Below are 25,000 nucleotides of genomic sequence, written 5' to 3' on the forward strand. Positions count from 1 at the left end.
ACCTCAACATCACTGTTTCCCACCAGTGTCCCATCGTAAACGCTGACATTTTCCTGTGTGGTTTGCACAGGGCAGCCGTAATGCACCTGTGCCTCCAGCTGTTCCTTTTACAGCTCCTGATTATCTGATCAAATCATCTATTTAACCTTTATATAACCAGGAAGTCTCTTGAGATACATTACCTCAGTTACAAGACTAACCTGGTTGAAATTCAGACCACATGAGACCACTCAAAGTCACATGAGTCAAATTCTAACGTTCACATTTAGCACAATAAGACAGGACCTGAAAGACATGTTAGAAATCACACGCTTGCCTAATTTACACAGTTACAAGTTTATTTTAGAAACAACAGCTCAAGTTTGAATATACTTACCTTGTATTCACAGCCGACACGTTCATAAATGACTCTAAAAGGAATAATTGATACAACTCTCATGTCTGTGTGTTAAGTCCCAACATGTTGAACTATTGATTTAAGCCATAGGACTTGAACCACCTGTCTTTTGGTTGTGTGTCAGCCCAGCAGCATGGGACCCCCACAGGAGGTTACTCATTGATTTTTTTGTCTCTTTACCTCTGCATGGTGTTGTATTCTCTAATCTCCTCCAGGAAGAGTCTCTGTATTGGAATCTGAAAACTCCAGGTCCTTGAACGACCACTTCGATCCCCATAGACCCCCATATTAAAATGCCCAACTTTACAGCAGAAATAAACACGTCTGCATCCTGGTACTGAAAAAGGTTGTGGTCTGTATAGCTAATTTCCCCGGTCATGACATCTGTAAGGATGGTAGATTATATTAAGGCTTAAAGTTATGCATTATTATGTGCATGGCTGCTTTGAGTGAAAGCTCGCCGCCAGACTTCAGCAACCAGGCTTCATTGCTACTGCCGTAGTCGAGCCTATAGCAGGCTATAGCTAACTAGCAACCAGGCTTCATTCAGCCCGTCTCAGCTCCACCCACCCAGGAATTAGCTTACATTTTAAAAATGTATATTTGGACCTATTGTAAGCTGCCGTAGTCGAGCCTATAGCAGGCTATAGCTAACTAGCAACCAGGCTTCATTCAGCCCGTCTCAGCTCCACCCACCTCTCCGCCCATTTTTGCATTAGTTGGGAATTTGTTGGAGTCAGAGTCTGAGTCAGTCATAATCAGAGAGTGAAGAAGTACTGCGATAGTCAGAGTTGCAATACCACAGTGTAGAAATACTCTGTTACAAGTCATGCATTCAACATTTACTTAAGTAAAAGTACAAAATACTAGCATAAAATACATTTTAAGTACCAAAAGTAAAACTCCTTGCTGTGCAGAATAACCCATTTCAGAATGATGTATATTATATGATTGAATTATAATCATTGATTGATTAATGCAGGCATCACTTTGCTGTTGCAGCTGGTAAAGAGGCAAATTCTTAATTACTTCAAATACTGCTGTGTAGCTTTAATACGACATCATATTTCATTTGTTGATTACATTTGGTATTAATAATCTGAATCTGTAAAGTAATTAGTCATTAAAGAAACAGTAAAATGTACATTAATGTAATATTCATTTGATGGATTTTAAGAAGTTGGAAAAGGCAAAAGTGTCCAGGATTCCCTCAAGAAAACAACAATCAGAGAGAAGTCAGACATAAATAAATAAAATGTTGGGGGTCCTACCCACTGATGTAACATGTGTGTGTGTGTGTGTGTGTGTGTGTGAGCTTGTTGGCTCAGAAAAACTGAGACCACAGACAGCTGCAGTCTTGGTCCAACTGAAGTTTATTCTGAACATTGAAAGACAACAACGTACATCATCTTCTACAGTGATAATCAACAGCAGGCTGTCTCTGTCGCCCCCGTAGCGCTCATATATTAACTCTCAGATAGCAGTAGTATTATACACAACCTGGAAGGTAGACAGTAAGAACGGGTTCAAACTGGATTAGGTTTGTTTCAGTACAGTGTGGAGTTTTTTGGGTGGGGTGGGGGGATGAGGGGGTACTGGAGTAACAGGACGGGGAGGTAAGACAATTTCCTCATCATTCATTATCATCATCATCAGCAACAGTCTGGGGACACACAACCATTCGTTCACACCTTCCTCCACAGTCAAGCTGCTGCAATTGGCTGAGCCTCGCTGACTTCTGATTGGACAGTGGCTGGTCACTAAGGTAACTATTGGTTGTCTCAGTGGTAATTCAGTAACCGTGGCATTAAATTAAAATGACTAACTACATTTACTAACTGGCCAAGTGGCTAGCGCTATACTAGCGTATATACAACTCTGTTGAGCTAACGAACTGTCCAGCTGGCTAATGCAGCGGCCATTTTGAATACTCAGGCTGGGAAAGAAGGTTAATGCTGCCTTCAAAGTAACTCCTGAGGTTGTGTTTTTGACAAAGGAAGTCGCGTAAATGACCTGCTTCAAAATGAAGTGCTTAAAGTTGTGACAATAAACTGAAAACAAAAAGCGTTGCCAGCTTTCATTTGGCACCATCACATGAACAAGCTAACACAACTCCAAGTTTGCGGCCGCTATGTAAGCTATACAGACATTTTTTTTAAAATACTCACCTTTCTAAACAAATAAAACGTAGAACTGAAAGAGGAATTAGCTTACATTTTAAAAATGTATATTTGGACCTATTGTAAGCTGCCGTAGTCGAGCCTATAGCAGGCTATAGCTAACTAGCTAGCAAATTTTCTTGCTAACTGTAAGTTGTTAGCATATAGCTGATGTTTTTAAAATTACTAGATAGGCTAATATGACGACTGTTATGTCCATCTGAAGTTTTCTGTGATGAAGCAAATAACTAGCTTTAATGGATAGGACTGACGATAATCTACATTTTCTTCTTGACAATAAATCCCACAAAAACACCAAAACCAACAATGAGGATTAATCCACCACTGAAAATAGTCCCCAAGAAATGCACTATTTCCTCCCATTTGAATAAGATTTAGGAAAGTACTGAGAGACGGAACAAGTTAGTTCTTTCATGGGATTTGTTGATCGTAAAAAAAATAAAGAATAACACCGGTCTTAAACTTTCAGTGTTTGTTACTATCGAGTTTCCTGCTTTAATTATTCAAAATGGCCGCTGTCACATCAGTCGGGTCCCGCTCTGCTCTGAAATCAGCGGCTGTGTGATTGTTTTAAAAGTGCTGGGAGTGTCGACGCACTTGTACATTATTTACTGCACTGAGCTTCCTCAGGGTTAGAGTGTGGAAATGATCCTATAAAATACACGCCTGTAGTACCGAGCATGTTCGAGGGCCCCTGTCCAGCTCCGGGCCCCCGGATCCTCTCAGGGTTTTCCTCCCCTGCATAGTGACGGCCACTGTGACAGCTTCACACAGCAGCAACATAACAACAGAGGTTAGATGTGTGACAGAAATCAGCTGCAACTATGACCCCCGTGTGCATCCAACATAAAAAAATAAGAAAAATTAAGACATTCTTCTTTGCAGTACCCCAATTTAAATTAGCTGTCTCACCCGTTTCCTGGCTGCTCATGTTTCAGCCATATTATTATCAGTATTATTATAATGGACACATGTGAAAGGAACGTCTTGGCGTGTCTGTAATTTATTTACACTGGACACTTGTCATATATTGGGGTAAAATCTTTCTCTATTTTCAGCTTATTAGCATCATTAGCATTTCTCATGAAACCTGTACATATTTAGCACTTTCTGAGATAATGTGGCAAGTGTTCAGTGAAGGTCAAAAACAGAGCAAAAAGTCAAAATGGCAAAGTCCCGTCACATGCAGTACCTCAACACTGAAAGCCTGAAGAGTTGATCTTAAGATTCTGTGAGAGCTGTAAGACTCGACGTAGAAAAGAAAAAGAAAATGTACACCTAGCCGTACCTTTAATTAGCCTGTCCACACACACACACACGTACACGCGCGCGCGCGCACACACACACACACACACACACGGGTTTGGGTTTGTTGGGACAAAGAAGGGGGGCTGGGATTGTCGCTGGAGTGTCTGTGAGACTGTCTGATGAAGCAGAGGAAGAGAAAACAGCAGGGACCCGGCTGACCTGCAGGAGGACTGGACTGAACCAGACTGGACTAAAGACCAAACCAGGGCCAGACTGAAGGAGGACAGAAGTAGACTGGACTGGTACAGAAACAGGATGTTCATTCGTTGGTGTTTCATCCTTCAGGCTGTGTTAGCTAACCTGTTAGCTATAAGAAGTCTGCTAAAAGAGCTGCCTGTTAAAAGGTCTCATCACAGCACAGATCTGCTTTTATAAGACCAGTAAATTAACATTTAAGATGTAAAGATGTATTTCAGACATTTAGAGAGTTCAAGAGAGTCTGGAGATCCTGCAGACATCCAGTTTTAGGTTGAGGGAAACTGATATGTGGTCTGAAAACTGAGATGATAAGCTTTTTATTTAGTGTTTCCACTGAAGCGAATGTGGTGCACGACTTCCTACTACTGACCACGTCGTCACATCGCCCCCTGCTGTCTGTCTTCACACTGCAGCATTGTTGCATTGACGAGTATGTATATCATACTCCTAATACAAAACAGGCCTACAAGACAGTGTAACAATGCAGGACCTGGTTTATGCTGAATGTACGGCCCTGCTAAACATAAACAGCCTGGAAGCACTGAGAAACTGAACCAGACCAAACCAAGAGAATCCAGACCAGCTGAGTCTTCCAGTCCAGTCTAATCCAGCCCAACTGTCAGGTGCAAACCACATCTCTTCCAGTCCAGTCCAGTCCAGTCCAGTCAGGTCCTGTCCAGGTTTCAGGGTTCTTCAAACAGCTGGAGGTCCAGCCTGACTACGATCTCTCCTGTGGGAACCTCGTGGAGCAGCAGCCGCTTCGTGATTGGTCCTTTAGAGCCCTGGTCCTTCTTTATTTCAGCCAACCGGATCTCTGTCCTGCCCAGGAAGTCTGAGAGTGTGACGGAAAAGTAAAATAAAGGCTTTCATCCCGACAGGAGAACAGGTGACGTGAAAGGAAATCTTTGCTACTGACCGTCAGGTGAGAACTGGTCTCGTTCAAACACAGTGACACAGAGGACGTCCTGCTCCAGGTCCTTTATAAAAAACTGACAGTTGGAGTTCCACTTTGGGTTCAGTGTGTCCTACAGAGAGAGCAGGGAGCGAATAATGAATATCTGATACACCTATTAAAGCTAAACACAAATTATACTAAATAATAAAACATTATCAGCCAATAGAAGCTTATTCCCTCTGTGGATCATTACAGAACTTTCTTCAAGGCTGAAAACAGAAGCTGAATTAGACAATCAGCTTGTGTTTTTTTCATGTTTTTAATTATGAAATGAGATCTTTAGCACATGTGATGAACTTTTTCATTAGAAAACAGGTTCCTCTCAGTGAGCTAAACATCTGTTGATCTGCATGTAACTTCTAAAAACAAAACTCCATGATAAGAAAGCTGGAAACTTTGAAGCCAAAAACAGAACCCCATTGAATTCTCACATTATTTTCTCTTGTTAGTGAGAGACGGAGGAGAAATGATAATAAACTCTTCAAACATCTTTTCATCTCTAATAAAAGATGCAACACTGCTCAATAAAAAACAGAAACGTGGTGACCACAGTCCTACCTGTAATGTTTTTGTGATATGGCACTGTGAACCCATGGTTACCTCACAGTATGGGTTACTTTTTCCTGGAAACAAACACAACACGGACACTTATCATTTCCTCAGCTGGACCTGTGTCACACTGTGACTCACCACATGTCAGATTTATATGTATGTTACAAGGACGACATGGCCGTTAGCATCATTAGCAGCATTTCATCATGATAGTGAATGGTCATTGAAACAGGGAAAGGGTTTTAAAGAGAGATGCTAACGGCGCTAAGAGGCAATTTTTGGTTTAGCAGGAAAAAACTTATTATACTTATATTATAACTTATATTCAGTAAAAGCAGTGTGTTCGTACCATGAGAGCGACAGGGTTTGAGCTCGATTCCCTCCACAATGTTGACCATCAGTCTGCCGATACCTGTAGCCCTCTGAGAACGCACTGAGACACAAAGACGCAGAGAATCAGCTTTGTGACTGAGCAGCGGGAAGTTCGCTTTAAAAACTTTTCTGTAAGCGTTAACCAAAGAGCCATACCCAGGTACGCCTTCTCTCGCTTCTTCTTCTCCGTCTCAATGAAGAGTTCTGAGGCTGCTTTGATCTTCTGAACCCACGCCGTCCTGCAGAAACACACACATGCACGCACGCACGCACGCACACACACACACACACACACACACACGCACGCACGCACACACACACGCACGCACGCACGCACGCACGCACACACGCACACGCACGCACACGTTTGTGCTTTTAGAGTAACTACAGACACTTGATGCAGCTCATCAAGCAGAGACTTTTCATCACAAAGGTTTGGAAAAGTGGACAAAACTAAGAAATACAGCTGTAAAAAAAACATGTAACTTCAGCAACAGTTGTGTGGATCATATACTCAGTGTTGTACATTTACTCAAGTACGACACTGAAGTACTTGTACTTATCTTGGGTGTTTCCATTTTATGCAACTTTGCACTTCTACTCCACTTTTGTACTTTTTACTCCACTACATTTGTCTAGCTGCTTTAGCTACTTGTTACTTTTCAGATTACAGTTTTTCATACCCTTCCTGTACAGTGAAAACCACGTATCTCCAACTTTTCTGATAAACCGGAGGATGAAATCATCGTCACAAAGATGAAAACAGGCTGTTTTTTACTTTTTAGAGATACAGGGTTCTAACAGGACAGCCACGCTACAAACACATGATAATCTTATAGAATATGATGCATCGCTGTAGATTAAACCAGCCAACAGTATATAAAGTAGCTCCAATCAGCTCAAGTAGTACTTTTACTTTGATTCTTTTAGTGCTGATTATACTGACAGAGTTTTGGTTTTGAATGCAGGATTTTGACAGTGTGATATTAGTACTTTTACTCGCAGTATGTTAAGGATCTGAATATGTCTTCCACCACTGCATGTACTGTACATGTGCATCTGTGTGTTTCTGCTACCTTTCGTTGATACTCTCGGCCCTCAGCGTGTAAACTCGGTCTATGTGAGAGATGTGGAACAGAGGTTCATCTCCTGACGGGTCCGTCGGCAGCTTCACCAACACTTCGTTCAGGAAGATCGGCTGCAAGAGACGAGAAAGCTCAGTGAATGTGAGTCATGACGGATACAGATACAACCTATCATTTATTTTAAAGTTGGCAACAATTCATTTCTGATGAATCTGAATATTTACACTGCGAGTTCTGAAACAATACATGCAAATCATGACCGTGTCAGCACGCGTGTCGCCTCACCGTCTTGTACATGCGGTACTGCAGGTGCGTTTTGGAGGAGAAGACTTTGTCGGAGCCCGACGAGCCCAGAGGTTTGGTGACCTGTGAGAGGCACAAAGATGGATTCAGAAACAGGAAGTTTGGACCGTGCCGAGGAAACACTCAGAGGAACGCCGGCTCACCTGCGTCAGCAGCAGGAAGTCGTTGAACAGGAAGCCGTACAGCTCCTTGCTGCTCTTGGCTTTAAACAACTTCCCGCTGTGGAGGAACTTCCTGGGACCCAGACAGTTGGTGACGGAGTTAAACACCAGTTGCTGAAGGATGGAGAGAGAGTATTTTTAATAAAATTACTGATATGACTATGAATGTTTCATAATTGACTCCGGTCTTCTCATTTTGTTGTTGTGTAGCACAACCAAACCAAACTGCTTTTCTCATAAGACTTGACTTCAAGTGATCAATTATTCACTCTGCAAGTTTATCATTAAACTGTGTGGACAACCAGAGACGAGACACTAATATCCATGCGCGTGTGTGCGTGTTGCAGTTACTTCAGACAGGCCTTCACACTGGACGTGAGCCTGAATCCACTCCAGACGATCCGAGTTCTCCTTCTCCCTGACGCCCTCATTCACCTAAACACACACGCACACACACATGCACACGCACGCACACAGATATAGACATAGATAAGCTCTGTGCACAAAAACATTCACATGTGCAATTCAAAGTAAACAAGAGCGCTGATACAAAGACTCTCCTCACAACTGGCAAAGCAGGAAATGACAAAAAGTTACCAATGTTTGTTTAAGATGCTTCTAAAGAAAACAAAGATGATGAGTGTGTGTGTGTGTGTGTGTGTGTGTGTGTGCGTGCATGTTCACCTGTGAGCACAGCTCCTCTGCTTTCTCCAGAGCAGCTTTCAGGTGGCTGTGGTCTGGATGCGACTCTGGAGTATTTTCTAAGATCTACGATCAGAAATGAAGAGAGAAGGAGCTTTAAGCGAAGCCTTGGTCCCATCCCCGTGAACGTGAGCGAGGCGTGTTTGCGTGGCGTACATACGTTCTTGATGATGAGCGGGTAGCGCGTGACTCTCTGCATGGGTTTGAGCAGGAAGCTGGACAGAGGCATCCCCTTACACCTGGGATCCATGGCTAACCTCTGGTGGAGAGAGACGTTCAATCACAGTTTTTATTCTGCTAAATTTACTGGATTCAGACAAAATACTGGGCCAAGGTTGACCCCCATTCCTGCCGTCTAAAGTGTGTGTGTGCGGAGTGTGTTTTTCACACCTTCAGGAAGTCTTTGATCTCAGGGTTGTCGTCAGTTTTCTGCTGAATCAGCGTGGCTCCGTTCAGCTGACACGAGCAGAATCTGACCCCAGAATCAGAAAACATGTACATTAAAACCTTTACAGACCCTTTGCACAAAGAAATCCACTGACTTCCTCGCTGATTAAAGATGCCATTAAGAGAGGACAGCAGAACCTGATGTATGGCTGCATGTGAGGAAGCTGATTGGTCAGGATGTCACCGATCATCTTCACCGGCATCCGATCACCTGACATCTTCTTCCTCACTCTCAGAGCCCTGCGGGGGGGAGAGGAGTGATGAAGCTTGCTGCTGTCTGTCAGAGGTGGAAATACTGTACACAAATACAGCTTTGAGGTACTTTTCTTGAGTATTTCCATTTATGCTGCTTTATATTTCCATTATACTTTTTACTAAAGTACCTTTATTTGATCAGATTCTTCAGATTAGATTCTTAATACAAAATGTAAATCAGATCTGCATTAATCTAAACACCGTATATATAGTTTAAATTAGCTGCATCACTAATTATAATCCAATATTATATATTATAAAATACAATATTTTACATTATGAGAATTTTTACTTTTAGTACTTTAAATATAGTTTAATGCAAATACTTTTACCAGTAAGATTTTGAATGTAGGACTTTTTCTTGTATTTTTACACAATGGTACTTTGCTACATTTACTTTTAAAAAAGGAGTACTTCTTCCACCACTGCTGTATGTGCAGTATATTTAACTGTATGCCAAACACCTGTGAGAATATACCTCAGGAATAAGGCGAATGTGTTTGAAACAGATTTAATTAAGCCTCTGTTCATGTTGATGCAAGCTTTGTTTCCACCCAAATAATTTGATTTGAAACTTTCAGAAAATATTTTAACGCTGCTCATTAGAGGGGCGTCTGAACTAACAGATAATCTGCAAAAATGGATCTGAGAGAAGCTGCCGCAGTTACCAAAGACAGCAGATCGGCATCAGTGCCAAACCTCATTGACCTTTATGTAAATTTTAACAGGACGCATTCTGTTTGGTTTGGCGGTGAGTAAAAAGTAGGACGCAGGTTTATTTTCCAGCTACGAGCTCCAGACAAAGCAGCTGAACTCAGCTGCTTCAGGCAGGTCTTATCTCTGAAACTCAAAGTGACGGCTGTCGCTCTGACTTGTATTTGCAGAGCGCAACGGATGCAAACGTCCTCATGTCATGTAAATCAGCATCTGCTGTCTACGTTGCGTTTCTCTTTACTTCAGCAGTTTGATGTTGCACATGATGAGCTCCTTCCAGTTGACGAAGATCATGGCCACCTCCTTCTCCGTCAGCAGCTCGCACTCCAACAGAGGTTTGTGGAAGATCTGAACACATGCAGAAAAGTTACTACAATTTTTTAAAAAATGTAATCAAAACCCAGACATTGTGACATCTACATTTTTCACATTGTGGATTGAACATCAGTTTACTTCTTTAAATCACACTCTGGGACATCAGTTGTTTATTATTTGTGCTGTATAAGGATGGAATTATCTTGTGAAAGCTGTTAAAGTTAAAATATAATAATAAACTTTATTGATATAGCACCTTTCACCCAAGAAATGCAAACATAAACACATGTACAGAAACAAATGTTCAGCACACATTATACAGCACAAGCTGTGGCCACATGCGTGTGTGTTTACCTCTGTGACGAGCTGCAGGTCGTTGACGTAGTTCTCCTCGGTGACGATCAGCTCGTGGATGTAGCCCTGCCTCTTCCTCTCCATCGGACTCAGCATGTCCAGCAGATGGAGGTCAGCGCACCCTGAAACACAAACATCACACGTACAGACACATGCAGCTGTCAATCAGACATCCTGACACGTGGGAGGAACCTGTTATACCTCATTAATACATGAGCAATAAAATACATACCTGAGATCAACACACAGGCAGTGGGACTAACACATCTGCAGGAGTGTTTGAGTCAAATGTTTGTTTGTTTTTTCTTGTTATTCAGATAAAAAATGTGTGTGTGAGATCATTCATGTAGGTTTAGTGTTAATTAAAGTTCAGATTTATGACAGTGGCTCTGCTTCGTTAAGCATCCAGCTTCTCTCTGTTTTCACCTGAATGTTTCACCACCAACATTAAACTAAAGGCTCAGCTGCAGTTCTGTTGTTGGTGGCTCTCTGTAGTTTGCTACACGTTCTGCTCTTTTGGACAATAGTTGTATTTAATTAAGATTTGGTTGCACTAACGTCAAAGTAATGAGTTTTCAAACAGAACAACATAACAAGCTGTCACACTTTATGACTGCATTATAAAATACATAGGAGAGAGAACAGCTGGTGATGACTGTCTCTGAGGGTTCGTCACTACGGGTGACCACTTTCACATTAGATTAAATTCAGTGTTAACACATTAGTTAATGCAGCTTTAAGTAAAATGACTCACTATTACCAAACTTAACTTATAAAATTGTATATTTTATTTACAAATGCCAGTTGAACAGGAAGCTTCCTGATGATGTCTTGTACATTATAAGTCTGCTAACAGTGTGTGTGTGTGTGTGTGTGTGTGTGTGTGCGAGAGTAACGAGGCCAGTCGTCTGCAGTCTGTCTCAGAGCATTTAATCATCAGGACCAATCAGATTCACCGCTTCATTAAAATCTCCACCAATAAAACCTCAGGACATTTTGACCATCCACGCTATGCTAAGATTCTGTACATGTCATTCATCCATTCATTCATTCATTCAAGTATCCTCGTCGTTCCTTTGTGTATCCATCTGACTACTCATGTCCATAAAATTCATGCTTTATTTTCACTCACACACTCGCTCACTCATTCATTCACGCACACACTGACACCAAGTGCAGTCTGGTTACATTTGGCCTGGCTGTTAATCCATTCATCCGTTCATCAGAGATGCTATTTATATCCATACGAAGCACCGTTACCACAACCATTCATTCATTAGATTAAGTGTAGATCATACAGAGCTTTTAATTCTTTAAACAGACCGGAGTAGACCGGAGCCGTGCTTCAGAGTGTGTGTGTTCTGTTAGAAATAGTAAAAGATAAAACGTTTCAAGCTTGAGCTGCACCATGAGTTCATTTTGTATGTGCTGCTTCCACTTGCAACTTAATGCTAATAGGGATAAAAATAGTTGCAGACGGGAGCGTTAGCATGTCGTAACAGGAAGAGATGCATTAGAAGAAAGTGTACTATTGACTCAGCTGGCGTGGAGCGCGGCTCTGGTCTACGTGGGTCTTTGTTCTAATCTAAAATACTCACTCTGACTGTGAGGAGTCTCGACCATCGGTTACCAAACTGACCCTGAAAACCATAGCTCATATTTCTGTCCTGTGGGGACCCAAAACAAAAACGGACGGGCCTCCGGCACCGATGGTCTTTGACTCCTCACCCAATCAGAGACCTTCACCTCCAATACTGACATACTGAGAAGCCAATGCGATCCAAGCAGGTTAATAACAACAACAACAACAACTCTATTGCTTGTTGTATAAAAAGTTGCGTAGTTCAATATTTCATTTCATTCATTGTTTGTGTTTCTGAGGGTAAACATTAAAATCACAATACTGTCATCTGGATAAACATAAACCAAAAAAACAATACAAATCTGATATGGCAACCACTATAATACCAGTCTGTTGCTATGGGAACAAATAAAAGGGCGGTTCTGTTTCTGTGGGAAATGGAAATCATGGCATCTGTACAGTATATATATATTATCTGAAAGTGAGGATATGCTGTTTCACTACCGGTCAGCTTGTCTGTCTCTGACGCTCAACACAGACCTCATAAATCAGTAAAATATGATATGATAAAATATGATATATGATGTTTTAAGGACTGGAGCAGCGCTGCAAAAGCTTAAGCTAATGGCTAACGACATTCGGTGGGGAACAAACTGTGCTAAATGTTTGACTGGAGGCACAAAAAGTGCAGCTGAAATCAACAGAGCTGGTTGTGAAATCCAGCTCCGGTCAGTGATGTCCCCCCAAACTCAAGAGGAGGGTCCAGGATATCTTAAAATTCACAGGCAACTGTCCCTTCCTTAATACCTCGTAGGGGTGAAATGATTCTGCATGGTTTGACACAGCAGGGTTTGCTTTGCAGGGGGAAGCAAAAAGCCAACGTAAAATCAGCCTTTTTGTGCATGAAGTCTGGTGACAGTGAACTCAAACACTTTCAAAGGTGCATCACAGTGTGGAAAATTCAAGGAGGTGAAGCTCAAATTACTTAAAAAATATCACTAGTTTGTAAAATTGAACTAGAACTAAAAAGAACAGACATAAAGGAACCGTTTGCAGTTTTGGGAAATATTCTTCGCTCTCTATAAGAGTGTTACTGATCTTCTCATCTCCCATTCAGTAAGTACTAAAGCAAATAACACTCTCAAGCCTGTCAGTTAAATTTGAGAGCCCGATTAGCTTAGCAAAGAAGCTGAGAGCAGGAGGACTTAGCTCACATAACTCTTCCCAAAGCTCCAAAATACACAAACTAAGATTTCTAAAGCTCACATTGGATTTTGTTTGTTTACTCTGCACAAACTAAAATGTTAAAATGACACATTGCAATTGGCTTTGGGGGTATTTTAGGCATAGCTGTTTCCAAGTACTTCCAGTTATATGCTAAGCTAATCACCTTCTGGCTCTAGCTTCCTATGCTACTGAAAGATATGAGAGTGGTATTCATCATTTCCCAAAATGTTCAAATATTCCTTTAACTGGAATGATTCAAAGATCTGACAACGGCCATGAACGAGTTTTTTTTTTCCTTCTATGACAAATCGTTCCACCCCTACATATTTAGTACCAAATCTGTCTGTGTGTCATGTCCATCATCCTGGTCTAGCCCTCAACAGTGTGACAGCGTCTCATCATCATAGCAACAGACAAATCAATAAACATGTAAACAAAAATAACAGCAACAGAACATAAAACGGATCATTTAAAGTTAATACATATTCAAAATGTTAACTACGGATAAAAACATTATCACTGTGTCTGAGTGTGAGATACATGTATGTATGTGTGTGTGTGTGTGTGTGTGCGCGCGTGCACAATCTTTTCACACTGTTTAAGGTCATGTGCATACTCCAAACTCTCTGTACCATGTTGCATTTTGTGTGTGTGTGTGTGTGTGTGTGTGATTTGGTTAGCTAGTATGCTAAGCAGTTACAGCATGGCTTTCCATTTTAGCCCTGAGCTACGGTGCTGAGTCTCATTCCAGCTGCTCGCTCCCTTCTATGTCTCCTTGCCTCCTTCCCTGGCGGAGGAAGACAGGAGGAGAAACTAACAAACTAACTGGAAAACCATAGAAGGGAGCGGCATCCTGGGTTGAAACTAAGCGCAAAACTGCTGTGGGACACATCTCAATACTGCCTCATTTCCTGTCCTCTCCATCACTTCATCTCCTTTGAGGGGGGAAAAAAGAAGAAGGGAAGAGGAGGAGGGAGGAGTCTTTGGCATTGAGGAGAGAAGAGGGGAAATTAGGTGAAGAGAGGAGAGGAGACTGTAACAGTGAGACTTGTCCTCCTGCAGATAGTGGGTCTTTCTGTGAAGCTGTGGGAGGGGAGGGGTTAGTGAGGGGGATGGGGTGGAGCCAGCGCTTTTGACTGACAGGTGAACAAAGCTGCTGAACCAATGGGAGCCAGGTTAGAAAATAAAACTAAAAAAGACAGGAGGGAGGGGGGGTGAACTGAGCTACTGGTTCTAATGACAGAATCTCCCATAAAGCCACAAAATGACCCACTATCCACTTCACCATGCTAGGATAGGGCTGTGTGTGGATACACTGTTTGTGTGTGTGTGTGTGTGGATTTGTGTGTGTGTGTGTGTGTGTGTGTGAGTGTGCTGTGTGTGTGTGTGTACAGTCACTGTGATCCAGTCAAAACATGTTCATCAGTCCAATCTGAGAGAGAGGAGCTCAATAGTCTCTCCTTCAATCTCCTCCTTTCTTCCTTCCCTCTTTATCTAAACACCGCCCGACTAACAAAACAGAAAGAGAAGAAGAGCAAGAAAAGATGGAGGGGAAGGAGAAAGCTTGAGAGGAGAGGAGCCCTGACTATTGATCTCCCTCCTGTTGAACAGTGCTGTTTGGAGCCAGAGCCTTAGATAAACAGAGTTTGGCCAAGTCCAGTCAGAGCCACGCATAGACAGAGTTCTCGCCACCTCTGGGCGTTTAAACGTTACAGTCTGCCTGTCTGTCTGTCTGTCTGTCTCTCTCTGGCTTCTATTGGTGGAGAGTCGCCATTTCCGGGTCATGTGACCTCTTGCTGCTGTCCCATTGGTTGAGTGGCCTAGTGGGTCTCTTTGAGGGCTTTGAGGAGAGGGGGGTTCTGGGTAATGATATGATCCTAGAGAGAGGACGACAACAACAACATCAACAAAAACAACTAAACAAAACAACAACAACAACAACAACAACCAATCGGGTGCTAGGTGGGTGGAGCGTGCAGCAAGACAGAGAGTGTGGAGGTGTGGTCTAATCTATCATAGAAATAGAGGATCTAGAGCGAGCAGCATGACAGAGCTTCAATCTGCAGACAATTGTTCTGCTTACTAAAAAAAGAATTAAAAAGATTTGTGTATCTCGTGATCATTTAGACGACAGACTAACAGATTTTTGAGGCAAAACAACATTAAAATTTGGGGCTGTAAAATGATCTGATGGCAATACATCAGCACATAATGAAACAGACATTTAAAACTGTATTTTAAAGATGTGACAGAGATATGAACCAAACGGGACATTTTATTGTTGAAAAACTATTACTGTTGTTCTCTTGTGGCTAATAAATATAATGCCAAAACTATCTTTAAGCAACATATCTTTGGCATTTTCTTCACTGCGATTTCTTGTTTACAGTTGGCTGGTATATAAATACTGACTGAATTTGCCAGTGTTTAGTTTCTCTACAGGTAAAATTGGTGTATTCCTGGGCAAGCACACTGTGATGAGCTGAGTCTAATTTAGTCGCACTGAAACAATGCATGAATGCAGCTCTTCATCTAAACGGTTCACCGTGGCTGCTAATCCTTCTTTGCCATATGTGATAATAATCTGCCAACACAAAATATCAATGCTGTTCAACAAGGCACCTGTGAGTGTTGTCAGGAGGTCAGGGTCACCCACTTTGTTTTTATGCATTACACAGGTACTGGCTTTTAGACAGGAGCAGACTAGTTTAATCAAAATGTAGTTTTCATTTATTTAATAAAGAACTCACTTAATTTTTGAAATACCCAAACTGCTCGGGTTGTCCTGTGAAAACCGGTTGTGGCAATCATTTAATTAAAACTTTCAATTAGGAGAAAGATGTGCTTTGTATTTTAATTTTCACGATCATTTTTTGTAACGACTGACTGACTATTAATATATACTGTACTGTTTTACAGCTGGGTGAAGTGGCTAAAACTGATATCACAATATTTCTAAGAATATTTTTCATTTATCAATGGACATGTGTCATGCAATCGATCTCTAAATCTCTTTGTTAGTTTTTCATCATAATTACTTACAAATAACTAGCTGTTATTATTTTTGTAAAGCAATGACATGATATGATCCTATTAAACAATTCCACTAAAAGAAAATAAATGATAATATTGATATTTGCAGGTCTGAACTCTCCACCGCCACAACTGTTGTTCATCATATTACATCTGCAGTAGAATCTCAGAGTGTTTTTATAATTTTTACTATTGTACAAAGTTAATTTTTGGTTCAGCAGCGTAAAAGATACCCACAGGTCTGCTGGTCATCTTCAGCTTGTTAAAGCAGCTCAGTCCAGGTTTCTGTTCGCTCAGCTCTAGAAACTCTAAGTCTATGGTGGATCATGCTGACGGGACACATGCAGGAAGAGGGGAAACACTTTTACACTAATGCGCAAATATACACACACATGCATGCACATACACACCCTACAAACACACACAAACACCACCCAGAGATGTTGCATGACTGGGAGGTTATCAAAGAGGCCCAAAGGAGTGTCAAGGTGAAAGGTCAAAGGTCAAACCAATCCAGGGTCAAACACTGAGAGAGGGACAGCATCTCCACACCTGGCTCTGGGGTGTGTGTGTGTGTGCATGTGTGTGTGTGTGTGAGGGAGAGAGAGAGAGTGTTTCATTGTGTAAGTGCAACTGTGTGTGAGTGTTAGATTACTTTGTATTCACAGGAGAGGATTTTTATCTGTTAATTTTAGTAAACTGTGTATGTGTTCTGTGATTCACATGAGATTATTAGTGTGTGTGTTTGTGTGTGTGTTTGCGAGTACTCACACTGCGTGCTCGGGTCAGTGTCCGTGGTGAGTTTGACGTAGTTGCTTGGAAACAGACCCTCCCTCCCGTTGAGCTCTCCTTTCCACCAATCACAGTCGTCCTTGTTGAGCACTGTGATCACCTGACCCTTCAGGAAGGCCAGCTCGTCGTCATTCTGGGCCACGTAGTCGTACATGCCGATCACCTGACATACAGCTTCAAGACCAGAGACAGACATGATGGACAGGATGTCAACATCTTCAGCTTTAAACCAAACCACACTGTACACAGAACAGTGCAAAAACAAATGTGAAACACAAGCTCTAACATAAAGTCAAAAAGAATGCCTTTTTAATCACATGCATGCCTACAAGCATGCAAATTCTAGTAAAGTTTGCAAAATGAATGTAATTTTAAACAGATGTTACAGAAAATGTAATTATAGTCCAGTTAGTGGCAATTTATTTATCATGATGTTCAGACAGTACTTCCATCAAATTTCCATAAGTTGCAAGAAATGTACTAATTTTAGTGACTGCAAGTTTCATCAAACTCAAACTCCTTAAAAGACACATTTTAGATATTTTATAGATCAGTTATGGACTTGCAATAAGACCACAACCTTTTATAAAAGGAGAACTGCTTTCACACAAACAATGTTGTCATGTTTCAGCTAATTCTTATTTTGGAAGAAGCCACAGGATTGTAAAAGCACTGCCAGAGTATTTATGTGCGAGTGTACCTGCGCTGGCAGGAGCCAGTTTAGGAGGGGTGGGCTCTGTGGGCGTTGTCTTGCTGGTGCTGGGACTGAGCAGCTTCACGTAGTTGGCCGGAAACCAACCTATCTGGCGCTTCTTCCCCCGGGCCTGAACCAATCAGAACATAGCATGTTATTCGTCAGAAACTGTAACCAGAGCAGCGTCTCCGTGCCCTGTCATTATGCAAACAGCCTCATAATTTATTTATAGTTTATTTCTGGACGTAACCATGAAATATAATACAGAGGTAAATTGATTCTTGTATTTCCATATGAATCAAATCAAACTACAACTTTATTATTGGATATAAAAATCAAAATCCAGCAAAACAAAACAACAAATAACAAAGTTTTTCAGACGTCATTATCCACTATATTATTAACTTTCTAATGCAAGGTCACATTTCTTTGCTTATATTTGTGTTTGTGTACCTGGAGTTCACCCTCCCACCAGCCCCCGGGGTTCTTTTTTCTGATGAGGATGAGCTGTCCCGGAGCTAACGTTAGCTGCTCTGCTCCTGTAGCACTGTAGGGGGCGATCACTTGAGCGATCTCTGATGGAGTGACAGACAGAAAGATGAAGATGTCGTTAGTAATCAGTAATCACTTCAGCTCGTGGACTCTGTGGTATGGGGGGGGTGGTATGTTGTTAAATGTCAGGTTTAGTTTCCATTCTCTTTGATCATAAGTGGTGATATCAATTATTAAGAGTAACAGATCACCTGGTTTCTTTCCCAGGCTGCCGGTCTTCCCTGCTGGTCCCAAAGACTGGAAACAGAGACAAAGTTTAGACAACACTCATTAAAGACACACTAGCGGTTCTGTTCCATCCTCATGTTCTGAGTTAAGTCTCACCTCTGAGGCCGAGTCCCGTGGTTTCACGTAATTGGAGGGGAAGACTCCAGTCTTGCCCCCGACCATGCCTGTCCACCAATCCCCTTCTTTCCTGGTCACCATGACGATATCTCCTTGCTGGAAACTCAGGTCGCCCTGTTCACTGCTCTCATAAGTGTACATGGCCACGTACTCTGTACATGTGGACACGTGGACAGAGTCAATGCCTTTTACCTTATCGAATCAAACCAAACAATTCCATTTACATGTTTGCGTGTGCTACCTTCTCCAGACTCAGAGGGCTTTGTTGGGGAAGGGGAGGGGCGTTTTCCATTGGGTGGGCTGTCTGACACTCCAGACTCACTAATGAGACAAAGAAGAAACAAACAACAAAAATTATATATAGATTAATAAAATGTAACTAAAATAATTTTCATTGCAAAATGTTTTCTAAGACACAACTAGTTACACTGCGTCTTTAAAAATCGGGTTTGGTATAAGGAGCCCAAGTTGGCATCAAAAATGAATGTAATCAGCTGTTCTACTGCTATAAGAATGATCCTCTGTACGATGAGTTTCTTCATGCAACAACTTTAAAAGGCTGATTTTTCGCTCAACAATCAAACGACTGAGACATTTATGATTGATTGATTTTTGGTAGCTGAATCCCCTCAGACAAGCTGACCCAGAATCTGACAACCAGAATATATACGGTCCAATCACCTCTGCTGCTGAGTCTGGATGGTCCTGTCTAATGATCTCCAGCTGCAGTAACAGGATTAAATGATGTGAGAGGTGGCAAGAAGTAAAAAGTAAAGTCTTGGAAGTTCTAACTCCAAAAGCCAACCACCTCTTTTTGTCAATAACCTGTGATCTGAAATATGTTTCTCTGATGGACTATAACTTGAGAAAGGATAAGAAACACTGTAAAACTCGCAATTTAAAACCAAATTTGACTTGATGCACCATTCGAACCTACCTAGTGTTTTTGCTGCGTGCTGTGGCGGCAGCAGGGGCCGTCATGGTGGCGGAGATGAGCTTGACGTAACTTTTGGGGAACCAGCCTCTCTGTCCGGTCTGCAGTTCACCTAACCACCACATGTCCTGCTGCTCCAACACTGTAATTATCTGCATTAACAATAACAATGAAACTATTAGTTCTACTCAGTTAAATCCTCCCACTCAGAAATATTTGGCCAACTCGGAACAAAAACTGACCTCATTTTTGTTGAAGTTGAGGTGGTTGTCCTTCTTTGCTCTCCAGGGATATAAGGCCTGAGCCTGAAGACCCTCGACCTTCTCCCCCTGACAAACAGAGAATAACTGTCATTAGTACCATTGAGATTAGGTAATCATGTACAAACAGAGCAGCAACTGATTAATACTGCATAGAGAAAGGTCATCCAGTGGAAGAGTTTAGGTCCTGGATTAAGGCTGCACACAGTTTCGTTGTGTTCCTACCTGTCCCAGCACAGGAGAAGGAGAGGAGCCCGTGGTCATTGTAGCAGGTGTGAAGGCGGAGCGTTGTCGTAGCTGCGCTGAGGGAACGCTGAGCGAAGGATTCTGACTGGCTGAAGAGGTCGGCCATGCGTCCCATCCCTCGCTGTCTGATTGACTGGCTGTGTTGGAGGGCCAACTGTAAATGTACGCACACAGACGTATACTGGGATTACTACAGGAATGTGATAGAAAAAATGCAGATTATACAAGACTCAAAAAGGCAAATGGCAACATCAGAATGGAGTTGCAAATAAACCTTCAGGAAAGCATGAAAGAATCTTATTTAATTGTGATATTATTGACCCCAGCAGGACTTACGTGGTGCTAAAATCAGCCCAGTTACTGTTAGCGGAGGACGTGGAGGAGGAGGTGTGTCCAGGTGCTGGGGGAGGCGTGGTTATTGGCTGCTGGGCCGAGGTGGGTGTGGCTGAGGCTGCGGCGCGGAGGCTGATCGGTGCTTCACTATCGGGTATCCGCTCGGCGTAATTGGCTGGGAACCAACCAGTACGCCCCCTGAGCTCGCCTCCCAGCCAACCAGGTTCACCTGTTTGGGATTCATCCACCTATGAGAGCAGAGGGGCGGGATTAAGATAAAGCTGAGCCATGCAAGGACAAACAGGGAATTCATAAAGATGTGTGAGTTCAGATTTTTGGCAGAACAGAGCAGCGATGAAAACAACAACAATGGCACAACAGCAGCAGCTGTTCAGAGTTGAATTCCAGGAAGTAGAATTACAAAATTAGTAGATAATCAAGTGAGACAAATAGCACATGAACTTGATAACTTGACATTGTAAATTGTTAATGGTGTGATCTGGTTCCAGTGAATGTCTTGTTTCTGTTGTGCCACCTTATAACGAACAAGGACCTTTTCACTTATCTAACTCAATAATTCTTCTATAAATAACCTCATGATGAAAACTGTAGCTGTCCCCTTGGCTACAAATTTAAAAACAGATTTCCTCCATTTTCATTTCTTTTCATCCACCATGCTGCTGTGTAGAACTTGGCAGGGGAACATTCACTATATACTGACTGTAAATGTGCCAAATGTGGAGTGGGGAGTGACTGGGTTGTGGGAAGTGTTTAAAGCCGGGCTGTCTTATCTCATCTTATTCATGTGGAAGCTCATTTATGGAGACACTGATGGTAATAAAAAATGTATTTTATGTATCATATTTTTGCAAAGTAGCCTGAACTGAAATTGCCTTCATTTATTCAGACAGGTCTGACTGCAAAGTGTAACATTGCATAGCTTTACACAGTTCAGCACTTTCACATCTTTTCACATTAACTGTGAAAAGAAAACAAGCAAAACAACGTTAACAGATTAGAATAATGAAGCCAAAGACATTCATCCACCGGCAAATGAATGAACATGGAGATGACATGAGATGAACCAATGACAGCAAGAGATCAAATGAGTGCTGGGTTGTGATTGGTGGAGGCACAACACTGGACGGGGGCAAGAACTTACCCATTCCCCCTTCACCTTCAGTTTGCACAGCAGAGGAGAGAGGACACAGTTAATACACACGCGCACACACACACACACACACACACAGACCACACAAACACACTTCAGAGAGTGTTGGGTCAAAGAGGAAAAAGTCACGCATATAGACACACAGGAGGCTTTAATACAAACACGCACACACATCATACAGAAGAGGCAACAAAATATCTGTTGACATACACGCACACATATTACTGTATATATGGAAGCTCTTGTGTTTGTGTGCTTTGTGTCCAGTGGTGACTGTCTGTGATCTTATTTTAGGTAAACTCACTGTACACAAATGTTGTCTGGTTAAACTGCCATTATGGCGACTGACCTTAATCTGCACCATCATCCTGTGTTTTTGTAGCAAGGTGAATGTTTGAAGGATACAGGTGTATGGGTACTTAGTTTGTGTGAATACTACATACCATGATTACATCTCCGGGAGCAATACTGATCTCATCATGGCTGCGAGCGTCAAACGGATATACAGCCCTGTAGTAGACCACCTTCACCGGCGGCTGCTGCTGGTCGAAGCCACTGACTGCTGCCTTCTGCTCAAAGAGACTGGGTCCCTGAGCCTTCTCCACTGTAGATAAACAGGAACATTATAAACACAGACTAGAATCCACCATTCCTGTCTTCTGTTGGCCAAACTCCAAGAAAACATGTGTGTTTTGGTGAGGCAGGCTTTGAATGCGTATCCTTTTCAAAGCTCATAGTTCCTAATGGAAAGGACATAATGCTACTTGTTCCTGAGAGGTTATCATGTTTCCAGCATCTAAAATCAGAACTGAATTCAGTAAATTTAGAGGAAAGCGTGCTGGAGCTTGTTTCATTCTTTATGGATTACAGACTACAGCCAATCATCTGCCCCCAGAAGCAGTGAGGAAGCTTTACTTTTAAAATCCCAGCCTTGCCTTAAATGTGTGTATATCTTAAGGGTCCTCAATTCCTATTTGAACTCTGCCAGAAACTCTGGAATTAAAGTGAAATTACAATGTGGCAACAATGCCCCCCCCCCTTCACGGAGACAAAGGGTATACAAGAGGGGCTCACGACTCTAAACACACACCAAACTGTCAAACCTGGCCGTGCTAATCAAATCTGTTAGCACTGCATTGCCTATTTCTCACCTCAAATGTTGACAGAAGCAGATTTTAGTGCACTGTTTATCTGCAGTGTGAGAAGGTTAGTAACCAGGCCACCACTGCCTGAAACCGGATGAGCCCAAACCAAGCACTCACAGTACATCACCCACCCACCAGCTGGACCACTGTGTGGTCATGCTGCGCTCTCTTTCATGCATGTGAACACTCTAACGGCCACAACACACCTGTTGAAGCCCAGGGGTCGGTTGGCTGGCTGAACAGCTTGTTCAGTTTCTCCTGCATGTCCTTCTTGCCTCTTCCCTCATCCTCCTTCTCTTCTACTGATCCCGCTCCCTTCCGGCCTTCTTCGTCCTCCTCCATCCCTCTCCTCTTCCTCTCTTCTTCTTCCTGAGTCACTCTGTTCAGCCAGGCATGGGGTGCAGACATGGAGGCGGGGCTTGGAGCTGTGGGGGCAGAACTTCCTGGTTCATCCCTCCATGCCACGCCCTCTTCTGATGACAACCTGCAGGATGAGAGGGAGGGAGAGAGATACGGAGGGAGATGAAATAATTCAGAGAAAACTTTATTTTCACATTCGAAAGTATGCACAAAAAGTTGTATTTTCTAGTCTAATTTGACAGCTTGGATGAGACTGTATTTCATTCTCACCTGCTCTCCTGCAGCTCAGCAGACTTTCTCTCGATCGGGGTGTGCATGTGAGAGTGTGTGTGTGTTAGTGTGTGTGTGTCTCCTTCCAGCTCCTTCTGTTTCTGTCTCTGCTGCCGAATGTGGATCTCCCTCAGCTCCTGCAAAGCATCATGGGATACAGGAAGGAACAGCGGTGAGGAGGAAGTGGGATCAGAGGGCTGGTTGCTACGGGTTACCATCGACAACAAACAAGAACAGCAGCAGTAGCAGCAGTATGTATTAGTCAGGTGATCAAGGCAAGCTCCGCACCTGCAACCATGTCACTGAGGTGATGGGGCGTCCCTGCTCTTAACCTTAATTTTTTTTTTTGAGAAAATTGACGAGCAGCTCGTTGCTTTTGAAGTTAGAATTGGCCTCCTTGCTGATGCTTTGCTTTGATCCACCAAATCTATAATGAATTGATAGCAGACAGCACACATTGATTTCCTCTTCCTGTGTTTTTTTTCCCCTTTTTTCCGCATTAAAGAGAATTTTTGTTTTTCTGAATCAAGTGACACATCCAGTTTTCTGTGTGTTGCGGTCGAGGAGCTAGTTTGACACTTGCTTACTGAATCTAACATCTTCAATAAAAAAAGTCTAATTTCTCATAGTGACATGTTTCCCACTTCACTGGAACCCAACATACCATCGCTAGCTAGCTTTCTTTTTGCTTACGTCTTCTTTTATGGCTGAGTCACATAGTTCAGGAACGCTGCACACTGTTTATCACCCGTCAGGGTGCAGTGGGAGGCCAATGAGTGACAAGGGATCAACAAAAACCATCTGCATCCCTGTTAACTTTCTCACTGTGTTCAGTCACCCCTCTTCCCTCTCTTTCATGCACATGTTCAGTGCAGCTTGTGTTTTTCTGTCGAAACGGGGTTGTGGCTGTGGATTTCTGCCAGCTTGACTCTTGAGCAGCTCAAACTGGTGTTGACACTTGACAAACAGATATCTGGCCACAGTCAATGAACTGCCGTTTGGTCACAGCAACTCAACAGCCCTGTCAAAACCTGTGAGAACGCATCAGATTCTACCTTGCCTTTCTTTGTAGTGCAAGCAAACAACAGAAGATGTCAATGTGATCACAGCAACTAACTGGTAAACGAATGGAAAAATGGGTATATGCATGTACCACTCTTGTCTCCCTGGTAGCAGATACAATTATAAATTCATTCGGGTGGGGGGGGTGTCACTGGAATGGGGCTTTGTCACTACTGGAGGTTGGCACTGACCCAGCCCCAGACACCGGGATCCGGTCATGGTGGTGGGGCGGAGCTTGCACAGGGCACGGTATGTTTGTGGGAGGGGTTAGATATCAACAAAAAGGGAGGAGGCAAGATGGGGAGTCAGGGGATGCGATGGGGGAGGAGGGGGCAGTTCTGTGTAGTCATGACAACCAGCTGTGCCATTAGAACACACTCTGTTACTATAACAACAACACAAGGCAGCTGTCGTGTTTCAGCCAAACAACCAACGTGAGGAAACCTTGAGAAACAAGCAAACCAATCAGAAAGAAGAGACTGATGGAGGAGTAACACTACAGCTTTGGAGAGAGAGAACTCCATATCACCTGAAACAGGAAGTGGAGGACACTGAGACAACACAGCATGCCAAGCATACACTCCAACACGCAAGGACTAGGCACACACACACACACACACACACACACATTCACCCAAATACATAAAGCTTACCATACTCAGAGTGTAGTTTATCAGCATATTAGCCTAACAAATG

At 42.6% G+C, this 25,000-nt stretch overlaps 1 protein-coding gene across 2 annotated transcripts in view; it reads right to left on the minus strand.

Annotated features, from left to right (window-relative positions):
- Positions 1–1,762: 1,762 nt before the first annotated feature.
- Positions 1,763–25,000, minus strand: part of itsn1 (intersectin 1 (SH3 domain protein)) — a 42,725-nt gene continuing 19,487 nt past the window's right edge. Inside the window, exons 18-45 of one of the 2 annotated variants that reach the window (XM_041948191.1) lie at positions 23,243–23,379; positions 22,819–23,096; positions 21,911–22,071; positions 20,300–20,544; positions 19,943–20,117; positions 19,700–19,786; positions 19,461–19,609; positions 18,765–18,844; positions 18,503–18,675; positions 18,370–18,415; positions 18,080–18,201; positions 17,633–17,756; positions 16,912–17,106; positions 10,299–10,420; positions 9,871–9,977; positions 8,799–8,900; positions 8,604–8,685; positions 8,374–8,472; positions 8,196–8,279; positions 7,863–7,946; positions 7,494–7,625; positions 7,333–7,413; positions 7,039–7,160; positions 6,119–6,201; positions 5,940–6,023; positions 5,597–5,661; positions 5,000–5,108; positions 1,763–4,915 (exon numbers count right to left, since the gene is read on the minus strand). In XM_041948191.1, coding sequence (XP_041804125.1) covers positions 4,767–4,915; positions 5,000–5,108; positions 5,597–5,661; positions 5,940–6,023; positions 6,119–6,201; positions 7,039–7,160; positions 7,333–7,413; positions 7,494–7,625; positions 7,863–7,946; positions 8,196–8,279; positions 8,374–8,472; positions 8,604–8,685; positions 8,799–8,900; positions 9,871–9,977; positions 10,299–10,420; positions 16,912–17,106; positions 17,633–17,756; positions 18,080–18,201; positions 18,370–18,415; positions 18,503–18,675; positions 18,765–18,844; positions 19,461–19,609; positions 19,700–19,786; positions 19,943–20,117; positions 20,300–20,544; positions 21,911–22,071; positions 22,819–23,096; positions 23,243–23,379 — 3,477 coding nt within the window. In that variant the 3' untranslated portion in view covers positions 1,763–4,766. Of the gene's footprint in view, positions 4,916–4,999; positions 5,109–5,596; positions 5,662–5,939; positions 6,024–6,118; positions 6,202–7,038; positions 7,161–7,332; positions 7,414–7,493; positions 7,626–7,862; positions 7,947–8,195; positions 8,280–8,373; positions 8,473–8,603; positions 8,686–8,798; positions 8,901–9,870; positions 9,978–10,298; positions 10,421–11,211; positions 14,985–16,911; positions 17,107–17,632; positions 17,757–18,079; positions 18,202–18,369; positions 18,416–18,502; positions 18,676–18,764; positions 18,845–19,460; positions 19,610–19,699; positions 19,787–19,942; positions 20,118–20,299; positions 20,545–21,910; positions 22,072–22,818; positions 23,097–23,242; positions 23,380–25,000 lie in introns of those variants that run through there. The other variant, XM_041948192.1, reaches the window with a different exon arrangement.

This window comes from Chelmon rostratus, chromosome 11 (assembly GCF_017976325.1).
Source record: "Chelmon rostratus isolate fCheRos1 chromosome 11, fCheRos1.pri, whole genome shotgun sequence".
In the NCBI taxonomy this organism is placed as follows: Eukaryota; Metazoa; Chordata; class Actinopteri; order Chaetodontiformes; family Chaetodontidae; genus Chelmon; species Chelmon rostratus.